This window comes from Clarias gariepinus, chromosome 26 (assembly GCF_024256425.1).
Source record: "Clarias gariepinus isolate MV-2021 ecotype Netherlands chromosome 26, CGAR_prim_01v2, whole genome shotgun sequence".
In the NCBI taxonomy this organism is placed as follows: domain Eukaryota; kingdom Metazoa; phylum Chordata; class Actinopteri; order Siluriformes; family Clariidae; genus Clarias; species Clarias gariepinus.
In genome coordinates, this window is record NC_071125.1 from 16,594,905 (window position 1) to 16,611,344 (window position 16,440).

At 36.3% G+C, this 16,440-nt stretch overlaps 1 protein-coding gene and 2 non-coding genes across 3 annotated transcripts; 1 reads left to right on the forward strand and 2 right to left on the reverse strand.

Moving 5' to 3' along the window:
• Positions 1–6,014: 6,014 nt before the first annotated feature.
• Positions 6,015–7,554, reverse strand: LOC128513871 (serine/threonine-protein kinase pim-3-like). Its single transcript, XM_053487424.1, has 6 exons — positions 7,529–7,554; positions 7,381–7,444; positions 7,151–7,241; positions 6,443–6,534; positions 6,299–6,391; positions 6,015–6,221 (listed from the first exon to the last, which is right to left on the reverse strand). Exons 1-6 carry the CDS (start codon positions 7,552–7,554, stop codon positions 6,015–6,017), a joined length of 573 nt encoding a protein of 190 aa, XP_053343399.1.
• Positions 7,555–10,438: 2,884 nt separating this feature from the next.
• Positions 10,439–10,651, reverse strand: LOC128514533 (small nucleolar RNA U3). The gene has a single exon (XR_008356491.1). It is a non-coding gene; the product is annotated as a small nucleolar RNA U3 (small nucleolar RNA).
• A 2,229-nt stretch (positions 10,652–12,880) lies between these two features.
• Positions 12,881–13,090, forward strand: LOC128514513 (small nucleolar RNA U3). Its single transcript, XR_008356471.1, has one exon. It is a non-coding gene; the product is annotated as a small nucleolar RNA U3 (small nucleolar RNA).
• The last annotated feature ends 3,350 nt before the right edge of the window (positions 13,091–16,440 follow it).

Below are 16,440 nucleotides of genomic sequence, written 5' to 3' on the forward strand. Positions count from 1 at the left end.
CTTCATATATACACTACATGTCGTACGTTACATCCTGGACCATTGCACAAAGACACTTTAATAACTTTGCACACCTACCTTCACAACTACACTACATTTTACAGTTTTACATTTACATCCTGGACCAGTGCACAAAGACACTTTAATAACCTCTGCACTAAGACACTTGTTCTATGCATATTTGCACACACCGTACAGTATATTTCAATTTTCAATTTTGTACATCATATTTCTATTTTTATTTTTAGTTCTATTTTTTCCTAGCACATTTTTATTTTTATTTTTAGTTCTATTTTTCCTAGTTTAATTTAATTTTTTAATTTAATTTCTATCGTATTTCTTTTATTTATATTTATTTCTTATTTGTAAAATTTAACTCTCTTTTAGGGTCAATGGCAGTCGTATAATGCATTTCACTACATTTCGTACTGTGTATGTTTGTGTATGTGACAAATAAAATTTGAATTTGAATTTGAATTTGATTACTGGGTGAGGCTCAACAGCCGTTCAGTTTGGTGCTATAATGCTGTTAAGTGTTTCGCTCTCATTAGGGTTAACGCTACATGCACATTTTTAATTATTATTATTATTATTATTTTTTTTTTTTGCTTTAATTACCGTACTGTTTGTTTGCTTTTTTATTCACACTTACATAGGAATACTAAATCGTATATTATACTCTTGTACTCCGGATTAGTCCAGCACAATCTTTCCTATGCTTACTGCATCTATTTGCACAGGACTTGTTTATTTGTATTTTTACGTATTTTTGTTTTGTTGGAATGTTCATCTTCTAAGGAAACAGTATTTTGTACTGTTAGTTTTTATTTTTTATTTTTTATTTTTATATATATATATATATATATATATATATATATATATATATATAAAACGTGTTTATAGTTACACGAACACTGTTATATAGTGTGGAAGTCGGTGGGAGTTTTTTTTTCTCTCTCGTTTTTGTTTGTTTTTGTTTGTGCTCCGGCTAGTCCATTCACTTCGGTGGATCATTTTTGCTTTTTTGGGGAACACTGCTGTCTCCTTTGTTCTGTGATGTGGAGACTCTGGGTGTATTTGTGTTTAGGGGAATTTGGTATTTGGCGGGGGAGGGGGGGTCCCATTTCGGCTCTTTACGACCACTGGCATTTTGGCTGTTGTGTTTTTTATTTATTTATTTTATTTTTATTTTTTGAATGGTTAGTGGCAATATAGATCCCAGCATTGCTGGGTCAGGCATGCCTTTTAGATTCATTAGTTGGAATGTCAGAGGTATGGGTAACCCTGTTAAGAAATCTAAGGTTTTCACACACTTGAAACGTTTAAATTCTGATATTGCATTTTTACAGGAGACTCATCTTCGCATTAAAGATCATTATAGGTTATATAGCCCTTGGGTAGGTCAGGTTTTTCACTCAAACTTTAATTCGAAAGCTAGAGGAGTTGCCATTCTCATTAATAAGAAAGTTCAATTCTCATCGACCAATGTTATCGCTGATAGGAATGGTAGATACATCATTGTTGCCGGTACCTTAATGCAAAAAAAAGTTCTGTTGGTAAATGTATATGCCCCAAATTTTGATGATGCTGAATTTGCTAATAGATTGCTGAGTAACATCCCCTTCTTGGATACCCATTTGCTGATCCTTGGTGGAGATCTGAATTGTGTTTTTGATCCCATCTTGGATCGATCTAATCCTCGTAATCTGACTCTATCATCTATGTCTAAAATATTCTCAGATTTTATGAAAGAGAACGATCTTATTGATCCATGGAGATTTCTTAACCCTTCGATCAAAAAATTTTCTTTTTTCTCTCAGGTGCACCATTCTTATTCCAGGATTGATTACTTTTTTATTGACAGAACTCTTAATTCATGTGTTAATTCTTCTGACTATTCTGGTATTGTAATATCTGATCATTCACCTCTGCTAATGGATATCCAACTTTCTACCTATAAACGTAGCCCACCACTTTGGAGATTTAACTCTCTTCTTCTGGCAGATAAAGAATTTTGTGAATTCATTTTAAGTTCTATTGAGGAGTTCTTGTCCTTTAATCAAAATGACTCAGTCTCATATTCTCTGCTCTGGGAGACACTTAAATGCTACCTGAGAGGTCAAATTATTTCTTATTCTGTTCTTGCTAATAAAAAGAATAATGCCAGGCTTAAAGAACTTACATCTGCGATTAGTAACCTTGATCAAAGTTATGCACTCAACCCTTCTCCAGAATTACTGAAGCAGCGTCTTGATTTGCAAGCAGAATTTAATCTAAAGTCAACTAAAGAGGCAGAGCGCTTGTTACTACGCAGTCGTGGCTCATATTATGAATATGGCGACAAAGCAAGTCGCTTGTTGGCACATCAGTTACGACGACAAGCCACTTCGCGTTTAATACCTAGTATTAAAAACACTTATGACACGATTACCACAGATCCCCTGGAAATTAATTCCATCTTTAAAGCATATTACGCTTCTTTATATAAGTCAGAATTTTCTACGGACAAAGCTAAAATGAACGAATTTCTTTATAATCTTTCAAACCCTGTTATTGATACTAATATTGCCGGGCAATTGGACTCCCCATTTTCCGTTGAAGAAGTGTCAAATGCTGTTACAGCTATGCAGTCTAATAAAGCCCCAGGCCCTGATGGGTTTCCAATTGAATTTTATAAAACATTTATTGGTAAATTGGCACCATTGCTTTTATCTGTGTTTAATGAATCCTTGAAAAGGGGTTCATTACCACCAATTTTCACACAAGCCACTATAGCACTCCTTCTCAAAAATGACAAAAATCCAACCTCCTGTGGTTCCTACAGGCCATTATCTCTGCTTAATGCCGATGCAAAGGTGTTGGCTAAAGTGATTGCATCTCGCCTAGAGGATGTGCTTCCTGGTATTATATCTGAAGAGCAAAACAGCTTTATAAAGGGACGTCAATTGTTTTTTAATACTCGTACACTCTTTAATGTTATTTACTCAAATAATCTATCTGAACTTCCCGAATTTGTGATCTCTTTGGATGCTGAAAAGGCTTTCGATAGGGTGGAGTGGGAGTACTTGTTTGCAGTTTTAAAGAAATTTGGATTTGGCGATAAATTTTTTTCTTGGATTCGGCTTCTTTATTCGTCCCCTAAAGCCAGTGTTCATACTAATGATGTTTATTCTGATTATTTTGCTCTGGGTCGTGGATGTCGTCAAGGTTGCCCTTTGTCACCTTTACTCTTTGCCATCGTCATCGAGCCTCTGTCCATCACATTGAGATCTTCCTCTGTATTTAAGGGAATCATTCGTAATAGAATTGAACATAAATTATCATTGTATGCAGATGATTTGTTGTTATATATAAGCGATCCTGCACTCTCCATCCCTGCTGTTTTAGGTATTCTGGAGAATTTTAGCTTGTTTTCTGGTTATAAATTAAATTTGGGGAAAAGTGAGTGTTTTCCCATTAATACGTCAGCATGTCAACTGCAACAGTCCGATCTACCCTTTCATCTTAGTCCATCGGGGTTTAAATACTTGGGGATTAATGTGACTCGTTCTCTATCTGGCCTTAAATCAGCTAATTTTACTCCCCTTATATCAAGAGTTACAGCTGATATTCTAAGATGGGGTAATCTCCCCCTTTCATTAATCGGTAAGATTAATGTTGTGAAAATGAATATCTTACCAAAATTTTTATTTTTGTTTCAGTCGATTCCCTTATTTTTGCCAAAACATTTTTTTGTCTCACTGGACAAGATTATTGGTTCTTTCATTTGGGGAGGGAAGCCACCTAGGGTTCGTAAAACTTTACTGCAGAGATGCAAATTCAGTGGAGGACTTGCATTACCTAATTTTCTAGCTTACTACTGGGCTGCTCACATCCATAAACTTTGCTACTGGTTAAAATCTTCTGGGTCCTCTTGGTGTAAATTGGAGCTATCATCCTGTAAGGGATCTTCTATACCGGCTCTCCTTTATTCCTCTTTACCTATAAAACCCTCTATGTATACAGATAATCAGGTTGTTCTTAACACACTTAAGATCTGGTTTCAGTTTAGACGGCACTATAAATTTGTAAGGGCATCTTCCTCGGGTTCTCTAAACGATAACCATTTGTTTCCACCATCACTTTTGGACTCGACATTCTCAGTGTGGAGTAAAAAGGGTATAAAACAATTTAAATATTTATATGTGGATGGTGTCTTCGATAGTTTTGCCAATTTGTCATCTCGTTATGATCTCCCCATTACCCACCTGTTTCGCTATTTTCAAATTCGAAATTTTGTTGCCAAGTGTTTCCCTAATTTCCCCTCTTTACCTCCAGAACAGCAGTGGGAAACTATGATATCATTTATTCCCCATCATAGAGGAACCATTTCTAAACTCTATGATTCTATTCTGTCTCTTAGTATCCACTCAAATGTTAAGCTTAAGTCTACATGGGAGGGGGAACTGGGAATTCAAATACATGTCCTGGGAACAGGCTATAGCGAGGGTACGGTCTTCCACCTCTTGTGCTCGTCTTGGACTTATTCAATTTAAGGTCATACACAGGGTACATTTCTCTAAGTCTAGACTTTCTGAAATGTATCCGGATGTGGAAAACAAATGTGATAAATGTCATGGCTCTGCCTGTCACCTTAGCCACATGTTTTTTCTATGTCCTGAGCTAGAAGATTTCTGGACAGGTTATTTTGCTATTATGTCAACTGTTCTTGGGGTAACTCTCCAACCTTGTCCTCTAATTGCTATATTTGGGATTCCTGATCGCTCACTTACACTTAACTCTACACAAATGGATATCATAGCTTTCACATCCTTATTAGCGAGACGGCTATTATTGTTGCACTGGAAGTCTGCTAAACATCCTACTATCTCCCAGTGGCTTAAGGATGTCATGTTTTTTTTTAAACTTGAAAAAATTAAATATACATTAAGAGGATGTACAGCCAAATTTTACCACAATTGGCAACCTTTTATTTCTTATTTTACTAGCCTGGAGGTATTGCCTGATTAAATGTATAACTGTTATAGTTATATTTATGTAATATGTTTGGTGGTTGTTTTGAGCCGTGTGGGACGGGGGTGGGGGTGGCGGGGTATTGGGGGTGTGTGTTTTTTTTTTTGTTTGTTTTTTTTTGAGTGTTTTTGTTTAGTTTTTTTTTTTTATAATATATAAATATATTTATTGAAAAATGAAGAAAGGTAAATTGTATGTCTGTAACTGCAACTACTGTATTGTTTTCCTTTTTTCAATAAAAATATAAAAAAAAAAAAAAAAAGAAAAAACAACCCGTTAAAACTTTTTACACACGAGATGAACATAATGCTCCAAAGAGTTGTTTCCTACCGCAATGAGGCTTTGGTACACTAATTTGATACGGGGTTTCCCATGCTTTTTCCATGGGGAGGCAGTTTTATTTAAACAGAGTAAAATGAACAGGATTATTGCTTGTTGTGTGTGTCCACTTAAAAAGATTGTCAGGGATTACGTAAAAAATATATGTTAAGGAAAAAATGCACATTGTCTTGTATTCTTAACAAATGCAGATTAAGTTCTAACTTAGATATATTTATGTAAACGTACAAACTTGATTATTTATTGTTGAATACACAGATTTAATTATGCTACATTTACAACATTTCAGATTCATTTTTTTCAGTGTGGGTTTGAAGATTAGCTTTGTTTTGTTCAGAAATTTTGCTTGAGATGAGCAAAAGAATAAAACAAAATTGATATAAAATCTGATAATAACTGAAGTATTAAAACTTGACATCTGTTTTGTTTGTTAGAAAATATAAATATGACAGGATGCAAGTGTAATATGTTTAAATGTAAGACTAAATTACTAAAGAAAATAAAATTTCCTATATCCTACTTAGGAAATATTGGTTAAAGGAACTTCCCCACAAAACAGTTGTGCTTTCTAACAGCTTTTAACTGATGGAACTTAGTTAGGAAATTAGTAAACAGTGTAAGGATCTGTCCAATGACACAAATTTCGAAGCACTTGTGATGTGTCAAGCCAGCGGTTCAGACAGTGGGCTGTTGATACGAGTGCAGAACTCATGCAGGTCCATGTAAGGACTGGGTCGCTCCAGAACCAAGATGAAGCAAACAGACACCTTAAACCATTGCAATAGCTCCACCAGGTTCTCACAGTGAGGTGGAATGGACACCATCTGCATCAACGCGACCTCCAGAGGCAGGCTGTGTGTTTCTCCAGGCTGAAATCGGGTTAGCACGGATTTAGTGGGAGAGGTTTCTGAGACCTGATTGTGACGTGTGGAGTAGGTCTACTTACCTTGCTGATGTACTCCCTGGAGACAGATTTGTCCACATATTTAATAACAACCTGTTCACATACACCAAACATAATTAGGAAAAGTAGGATTTCCTGATAATTTCCATGTAAATGTAATTAAGTGTATATGTGCACGCAACTTACCGATTTTTCTGCCTTCCTCACTTCAGCATAGACCAAACCCATGCTTCCTTCTCCCAGCAGCTCTCCCACCACGTACCGTGCTGCAAACGCCACTATTAAACAAATAGACAACAATCATTCTGATGAATTAATTTATTAAAAAAAAAAAAAAAGCATCTGAAATAATCACACCACCATTTGTACAAAAGCTGGATTGTAATGTACCTCCCCCTGTGGTGTGCTGTTTAGCTGTACAAGAGAAGACCGGAGCACAGGACTCTCAGGCCGTTTAAATGATGAAAAGCCTGAAAACCTGTCTGGATCAAAGTGGAACCCTGGAGATGAAGGCACTTTGTCCTGCTGATGGAGCCGACGAAGTTTCAGCAGCCATTCAGGTTTCTCTGTCTTCCCTCAGTGAAGCTGTTTAGAAAACTTTAAGACAAACAGGGAAAGTGGGTCGGTAATCAGACACCACTATAAATTCATGAAGGATTTTATCACATTTACTTGAACAATCTGCTCCATCAAGACCGCTGTGATGCTGGACGGCGAGGTGATGACTGCTCTAGCGATACATTTACAATACTCAAGCGCTTGAGCAGAAAGTCCCTCCTTGGCTAGCATGCTAGCATGAAAGAGCTTGTACTCCTGTGACAGACATAGTAATTTGTTCTTAATACAATGATTCCTGCTTGTATTTGACATGCGAAATAAATAAAAAAATCTGACCTGGAAGCTTGGCTGAGCAAACCCTGAGGTCATAAAACAGCACATATTCGTGAACCTCGAATCGCTTGATAGCTTCCCTGATGCCTGATTTCTCGAAAGGCAAGTGGGTGGAAAAGAGAATTACGTCTTAGTCATGAGTAAAGGTAAATTATCACATCCATGTACGTTAAACGCACATATGCAATAAATACCTTTCACAACCAAACAGATCGAAGCTGGAATAGTCGTACGATCTCAGCTCCAATTGCGCCGCCACGCAGCAGATATGCACCGTGAACATTCGCCATCTGCAGGCTGCAGATAAAAAGCCAAACATTAGAGATCATGAAACAATCCTGATTTCATGATAAAGTTATCATTACAAATATAGATTGTTACTTGTCCATACCAAGATCGTCTGCCATTTTAATTAGTGAGGTCAACATTTTGCATAAAATTTTAAATGTCTGAATTACATTTTCATTTGAAATATACAACCACAATAAATTGCATTGCCAAAAATTATAAGCACTGTAAATGCTGTAAGGGTTATTTTTACATTTAGATCAAATTTAATTGCAAAATCAGATTATAGCTTTGTGTTTCATGGATGAGCTTTAATTGCTGATGAGTGTTCTCTGTGTTTATTTGTCACATACACAGTCATACAGAGTACGATATGCAGTGAAATGCTTAGACAACTGCTCGCGACCTTAAAATAAAAGACTATAAATAAGAAATAAATATAAAAAAATACAATAAGTTTAAATAAAATAGCTGTACAACAAAAATACACAATATAGAAAATATATGAAGAAAAATAGAACAAAAATAAAACAGCTGTACAAAGTAGGTATGGATTTATGTCATTTTTGTGGAATGAAATTAATGGTAAAAAGAAAATGGTAATGTCCAGGTTTGTGCAATCCACATATTTAAAGCGTCTTGTGCAGTGCAAATATGCTTAAAGTGATTTATTTAAAGTGGCTGGTGATAGAGGGATTTAAATAATGACCACGAAGTGTAGATGTGCAGTGGCCACTATTGTAAGTGAATGTCCAGAATGTCCAGAGTGAGTGTAAAAGTCAGTGTGAGTCAGTACTGTGTGGTGTACTGATTAAGAGACCGTATCACCTGCGGGAAGAAGCTCCTCCTCAGTCTCTCTGTGTTGGAGCGGAATCGCTTTCCTGACCTCAACAGAAAGAACAGTCGGTTGAGGTCCTTCACGATCTTCCTGACCTTGGTCCAGCACCAGCTGCTGTAGATCGAGTGCAGGTCGAGGAGCTCGGTGCGGATGATGCGCTCTGCTGATCGCACCACCCACTGTAGAGCTCGTCATGGTGTTGATGTGACAGTACCATGACCGGTCCTGTGTGATGTGAAAACAGAGGTATTTGAAGCTGTCCACTCTCTCCACTGGGCTCTCGTTGATGACGGGTGTCTGGTAGTTCCTTTCCTGCTTAGTGCTGAAGTCCACTATCAACTTCTTTGTCTTACTGACGTTTAGAAGGTGGTTGTTCCTTTGGCACCAGTTCTCCAGATTCCTAATCTCCTTCAGGTAGGCCATGATGGTGGTGGAGCTAGTAGTAGCCACACAGTCATATGTGTACAAAGAGTAGAGCAGGGGGCTCAGAACACACTCCTGGGCGCTCCAGTGCTGAGAGTAATGGAGGCTGAGACATGTCCGCCCATCTTTACTGCCTGTGGTCTGCCAGTTAGAAAATTAGAGATCCACTGACACAGAGATGAGCTAAGTCCCAGGTGCTCCAGCTTGGTGATGAGTGTGGAGGAATTTATGGTATTAAATCTAGAGCTGTAGTCGATGAAGAGCATTGTAACGTAATTCCCCCTTCTAGTGTCCAAGTGAGTAAGTGATGTGTGGAGGAGATGAGAGATGGCATCATCAGTAGAACGATTTGGACGGTACATGATCAGAGTGATTTTGTCAATTTTCTTTTAAAAACAAGTTTGAATATTAGCTTTGTTTTCTTCAAGAAATACTGTTTGAGACAAGCACATTAATTTCAATAGTTTGTTGTAAAATCTGATACTATTTCAGGTGTTTAACTCAAGTTAGTTGAGTTAAAATGAAAGTGAGCAAATGTAATTTGTAATTCAACATGCAATTTTTCTTTGGGAAATTTTGCCACTATTATACTTCTAAAGGAAATGGAGAAATTCTTCTAACATGGTAAATAAAAAAATGTTAAGAACAAGTAACATTAGCAACATGTTAGAAAAATGACAGTTGATTGTCCAGAGTTACCTCAAGGTGACTGAAAGAGTGATTCGATTGTTGTCCAGGGAGATTATAAGCTCCTGACAGGAGGATGAATGCACAAACATTACTCATTCACTTATCATCTATACTGCCTGTCCTGTATAAAGGGTCGCAGGGAGCCTGGAGCTTATACCAAGAGACATAGCACAATGCGGGGTACACTCTAGACAGGGTGCCAAATTACCGCAGGGCACACACATACAGTACACACATTCACAGGCTCATTTACACACTACAGGCAATTTGGGAATGCCAGTCAGCCTAATCTGCATGTCTTTGGATTATGGAAAGAAACCGCAAACTCCATGCACTCAGACTCAACATGGAAATTGAACCCTCGACCCTGGAGGTGCAAGATGACAATGTTAACCACTAAACCACCGTGCCACCATACACATAGATAATCTGAGTAAATACCAAATATGGTTTTAAATGATGATTTGATTTATTAATGAACAAATGGCCAAACCTGTCTCTATATCAAAAGTAGGAAGGGTTGTCCCCTGGCCCCCAAAAACTGTAACCAGGCATTCATGATAACTGGCAACGAGCTTTGATGTGAAGGCATTTCTTTGTATATAATAATAATAATAATAATAATAATAGAAAAATAATGGATGTTAGTTCCCCTTGCAGGGATAACCAGTTGCTGATGCTGTGGAAATTTCACTTTTAGATTTCATTAAGAACTATCTGGATGTGTTAAATGTAAACTATAAATGTGAGTATTTTAAATGAAACCTGACATCCTTAAGGCATAACCACCATCTTGTGTTTTCTTGTGTAGGAAACCAGTTGAAAACCAATTTAATTACATAATTTGTCAAACTTTTACTCAGACTATTAAAAATGCCACACTTGCTTATCTTTATTTTTACTCAACAAACTTCATAAACGGGGAGTTTTGCACTTGAAAAAGTACCAAATTTTATCACAAACTACTGAAATTATTGTGCTTGTTTTAAATAGTATTTCATATAGAAAAGAAAACTAAGATTCAAACTTGATTTAAAATTTTCTTTCATAAAATCACTCTGATCATGTACTTTTCTTCTGATGTCTTCAAAAGACAGAGAACACTCATCAACAATTATAGCTCATCCATGAAACACAAAGCTATAATCTGATTCATGCTCAGAAAAGTACATCATAACTCATCATCGTGATTAGGGAGACGTAACACTTTCCAATCACATTTCCTAGTTAGAAACTATAGAAATGATCCCTGAAAGTATAGTCTTACCTTTTCACCCCTCAGACACTCACTGACCCCAAATAACACAAAAATCATGAAAATGGTAGGTTTTAGCTTCTATACTTAAACAACTATACAGAAATTCACATGAACTATGCTAAAAATACAAACTATCCTTACTCCATCTACTGTAAGCATTATTTTAGATGATTTGTATTTTGAATCAAGCATCACTAAAGATTTTGCAAAACAATGTTGTATAGCGTGCACTTTTGTTAGTCCCACAAAGTTCCTACTGTCACAAACACAGAGAGATTTTATAAGATTATATATCTTTCGGTAAATATTTTCCCTAGAAATACACTTTTTCTTTTAATCCTGACACTTAAGGACCCAAATAACACAGAAATCATGAAAATGGTGAATTTTCTGATTATACCAAAACACAGCACTTTACCTAAACTTTGCTAAAAACAAAAAGTATACTAAAGGATCATTTTAGAGGATTTGTACTTGGGTCGAGTATTTAGTGCTTTTACTCAACTACATTTCCAGGAATACACTGTGTCTATATGGCATGAGGTTAAGGCAATTATTCATAAGAAAACTGAATGAAATGTAAGAATATTTAGTTAATTCTAAATATATTGGATGAAATCTGACATGAAATACAATATTTAAATGATGATTTCATTTATTAATGAAAAATATTCCAAACCTGCCGACCTCTATGTGAAAAAGTAATTGCCCCTAAACCTAATACTTGGTTGTGCCACCCTTGCCAGCCACATCTCCAGTCTATTCAATTCAATTCAATTCAATTTTATTTGTATAGTGCTTTTAGCAATTTTTATTGCCGCAAAGCAGCTTTACATAGTCAAAAGAATTATTTAAGTTTGTATGAAATGTGAATTTGTATGAATCAAAATGGTCAGTTTGTCCCTAGTGAGCAAGCCGAGGGCGACAGTGGCAAGGAAAAACTCCCTGAGATGGTAATAGGAAGAAACCTTGAGAGGAACCAGACTCAACAGGGAACCCATCCTCATTTGGGTGAAACAGAAAGCAGTAAATGATCTGCATTTATACAGTGTGTAGGGTGGGAGGCAGTTCAGCTATAATAGCTGATGTTAATTGATGTTAATATGGAGTCCAGGTAGTTATTGAAGACCCAGGTAGACTTGTAAGAAGTTCCAGTCCTGAACTATCGAACTGTCAAGTCCCCAGTGAAACAGTTGCAAACACCATTCAAGGCCAGAACCATTTTCTAGGTAGAGAGAATCATTCCCAGACACCAGACGCATCCCAGAGAGACACACGGGGCATCCATGTGACGAGATCTTCAGCCAGAAGCGGGGCACCAGGATGGGTCAGACAGGTCCGGAGGGCAGAGGGAGTCTGGATCACTGGCAGCTCAGGAACGACATGTGTAGCTCGACAGAGAGAGAGAGAAAGAGTGAAAGGGGGGGACAGGAGGAGAGAAGAAAAAGAAAGAGGGGGGGGAAGAGAAGAAGAGGAGAGATGGCAGTTAGGTATGGTCACAGTCACACAATGTATAATGTGAATGTATATTAACTGTAGGTCTATTAACTGTAGATATTTGGTCTAGCGTTTGTGATAACTGCCAATGAGTCTTGACCTAAAGATATTTTAATTTCAATTCAATTCAATTTTATTTAAACAGTGCTTTTAACAATTGTCACTGTCTCAAAGCAGCATTTTCATGTAAAGATGAAACAGAGATTTTTGCTTTGCTCACTTTTCAGGGAGCAAATGTCTCATATAATAATAATAGTAATAATAATTATTATTATAATAATAATAATAATAATAGAAAAGTGATGTCTGCCTTGGTGGCACTGCAGGGCACTTATTAAGTGTACTCTCTGCTTTCCTTTGACAAAATTCCACTATTCAGGACATCCTGCAATGGCACCAACACAGATGTAACTTCTCAGTGCCTTATCCTGGTATCGTAAGCACCTCAGATACTGTACTTGCTGCTGCTGGGAAATTTCCACACTATGAAAATTAAATGTTGAATAGTTTTTTTTAAACAAAAACTAATACTATTACGAAATGTATTATATTGAAAAGCGTATAACAAAAATACTTTATTGGTTTACAAGATATATGAAAAAATTATTACTGTAATTGTTTTACAGATTACTTGCCTGTGAATTGCTGTGTAGGTGTTTTAATGTAGAGGCTAACATCTACCATTTTCATGAATTCTGTGTTATTTGGGGTCAATTAGTGTTTAAGGAAAGAAGAAGGTAAGACTATACTTTCAGGGATCATTTCTGTAGTTTCTAACTAGGAAATGTGGTTGGAAAGTGTTACGTCTCCCTAATCACAATGATGAGTTATGATGTACTTTTCTGAGTATGAATCAGATTATAGCGAGTGTATTATGCATAAGCTATAATTGTTGATGAGTGTTAGGTCTTTGAAAGACATCAAAAGAAAAGTACATGATCAGGGTGATTCTGACAACTTGGGACAAAAAATGGGTCTGAAGATCAGCTTTGTTTTATTCAGAAATTCTGTTTGAAATGAGCACAGAAATAAAACAGAATTTCTATAAAATCTGATAATAACTGAAATACTGAAACCTGGCATCTGTTTTGTTTTCTAAAAAATAAAAATATGAAAGGATGCAAGTGTAATATGTTTAAATGTGTGACTAAATTACTAAAGGAAATAAAGGAAATAAAATTTCCTATAGCCTACTTAAGAAATATTGGTTAAAGGAGCTTCCCCACAAAACAGTTGTGCTTCCTAACAGCTTTTAACTGATGGAACTTAGTTAGGAAATTAGTAAACAGTGTAAGGATCTGTCCAATGACACAAATTTTGAAGCACTTTTGATGTGTCAAGCCAGCGGTTCAGACAGTGGGCTGTTGATATCATATACTGTATATGATAAATAGCGCATGAAGTATCGATTTGGTGCAATACGTATTATATGCAGTAGGTGGCAGTGCAGTGTTTACTGGTAAATTATCCCTCTCTATCTGATCTGCTAAAATAAGCAGAACTGACTGAAGTTGACACCAGTCGGCCATCTTCCATGACTTTTGACTTAGCACACAACTTACTAGTATAAAAATATAACGCAATACAGAAAAAAAAAAATGCTTTTTAAGCATATTATTTGAAGTATTACTGAACATACACTACAGTTCAAAAGTTTGGGGTCACTTTCTAACTTCATGATCGTTCCTGATTTTTATTTTTTTCTACATTGTAAAGGAATGCTGAAGGCGTCCAAAAATGCATTAATTTCCTTTAAACAGTTGATATTGAGATTTGTCTGCCACTTACGCTCTGTAAAGATTTTATAACGCCTCTAATCTGAGTTGCTGTTAATTGGTCATTTTTCAGGCTGATAACTCTAAATGAACTTCTCGTCTGTGGCAGAGGTAGGTTTTGGTCTCACCCTCCTGGGATGGTCTTTATGAGAGCCAGTTTCATTATGGTGCTTGACGGATTTTGCAAATGCACTTGACAATACTGTTCTTGCAAGAACTATTACAGAAAGGCTGACATCTGTGTAAAATAACAACTAACTGTTGTTTTTGTTGTTACATAATTACCTAATTCCATATGTGTTATTTTATAGTTTTGAAATCCCCAGTATTGTTGTAGAATGTAGAAAATAAATCACTAAACAAAAACAAAGAAATTTGCAAGTGACCCCAAACTTTTGAACGGTAGTGTATATTGGGTCATATTTGTAAAACAAAGGAAAGAACATTAAGACAAACAACATATAAAACTATAAAAACAATATTTTAGCAGGTCGGGGGGGCGGTGTCATCTTGATGCAGTCAGTGTAAGATATACCACTCATCAGTGTAAGCTGTCAGTGATGATGAACCAGTGCCTGCTAATGATGACCAACACATCTCCCCTTCTCTACCAGAGTGAAAATGATGCCAATCAAACTGAACAGGTCATCTGGAATAAACTCAGTAGCAGCATCAGCTTATGCTAGTAATTATTATTGTAGTCAATATTATTTCAAAATAATATTTTCTCAGCCTTATTTTGAATTAATATTGTCTACAATCATAATTAAAATGAGTAACTAGTTTACTAGCCCGAGCTAATGCTGCCTTTGATTTTATTCAAGTTTATCTGTTCAGTTGATTTTCACTTGGCTCGGGTATAGAAGGGGAGAGGTGCTGGTCATCATCATCCCTGACCCTGAGGCTGCTGGATCCAGACTCGCTGTCCCTGACCGTAATGTTAAAGCTGTCAGAGCCTGCGGAACTTTAATTTCCCCTCACGCCAAAGGCATAATCTGTTAATTTGAAGATTTTCACAGCATCTGCTTTTAAAGCTTATTCTTCTTGTCGCATAAATTTTCAGCTCCACCTTTTCTTTTTTGACAATTTTCATCCATGGCAATTATTCATTCTTTGTTGTATTGAGAAAGGATCCATCTCTCTCCCTCTGTAAATTAAAAGTAAAAGGGGGCGTGGTTTCAGAACACGTATGGAATAGGATTACATTACATTCACATGCACACAAACTTGCGTGGGGGAAAAAAAGAGTTCAGAGCCAACAATAGCGTTCAGCACAAAAACTTTATTAGCCTTTTTCAGCGTCACAAAGTTATAATACAAAACATACAGTAAAAGTAAAGAAAAGGATAAAACAATAGAGCGTTGGGGGCAGCACAGCTGAGCTCACCAGACGGCCAGTCCGCCACTGCCTAGCACATTATTGCTAGCTGTAGCAGCGGAGGAGGTATCCAGGGAAACTAATCGATGTTAAAGGATCAGCCAATAGGCGCGCAGGTCCAACCCTCTGGCGCTGATTGACAGAGCGACTCATTCTGCTAAAAAGTCGCAATTTAAAATAAGTAGGCCATCGTAAAAAAGGGGATTTTAAAATAAAAACAGCATGAATTAAATAAAATGCCTCTGCAATAATCTCTGTTATTGGGAAAAATAATGACCATAAAATATTATTTCATAATAATAAGTAAATTTATATGGCAGAGTGCAATATATTTCACAATGATATGCTTTTTTTCAAAATATGTTCCATTACAGTATTTCACAATATATTCTCATAAATAGATGTGTCTTAGTTATTCATAGAGTTATTTATTTCATCATGTCCTATTTATTTATTTTAAAACACTTTGGAGTTCCATATGAATTAGAATAGATACTTTCCTATTATTTTCAACTAATTTCCTCCCGTTCATTGCACCCCACCTGTCATGTCTGTATTCCCCACACTTTGAGAACCACGGACTTACAGTGATGTAGAAGGGCATCTGACTTTACAGTTGGTTGGCGGGACAACAGCAACCTCATCCTATTTGTTAATCCTTCAATCCTGGATTCTCTTGACATAGTTCTGACAAATCACAGATTGACAATGCTACAGTAGGAAGATAGCTTCTTATTGGTTAATTTGTCATTTTTGTTGCTAACACAATCGATGTGTTAATGACATTGCAAGGTACTTAATTCACCGTGTACTTTAGTTCCCCTTGCAGGGATAACCTGTTGCTGATGCTGTGGAAATTTTACTTTTAGATTTCATTAAGAACTGTCTGGATGTGTTAAATGAAAACTATAAATGTGAATATTTCAAATGAAACCTGACATTATTAAGGCATAACTACAAAATCAATTTATTCATAATTTGTCAGACCTTTAGTCAGACTGTTAAAGATAACACACTTGCTCACCTTTATTGTAACTCAACAAACTTCATAAATGAGAAGTTTTACACATGAAATAATATCAGATTCCATAACAACCTATTAAAATTATTGTTATAAAAAATTGTTTTTAAAAGAAAATAGACAAA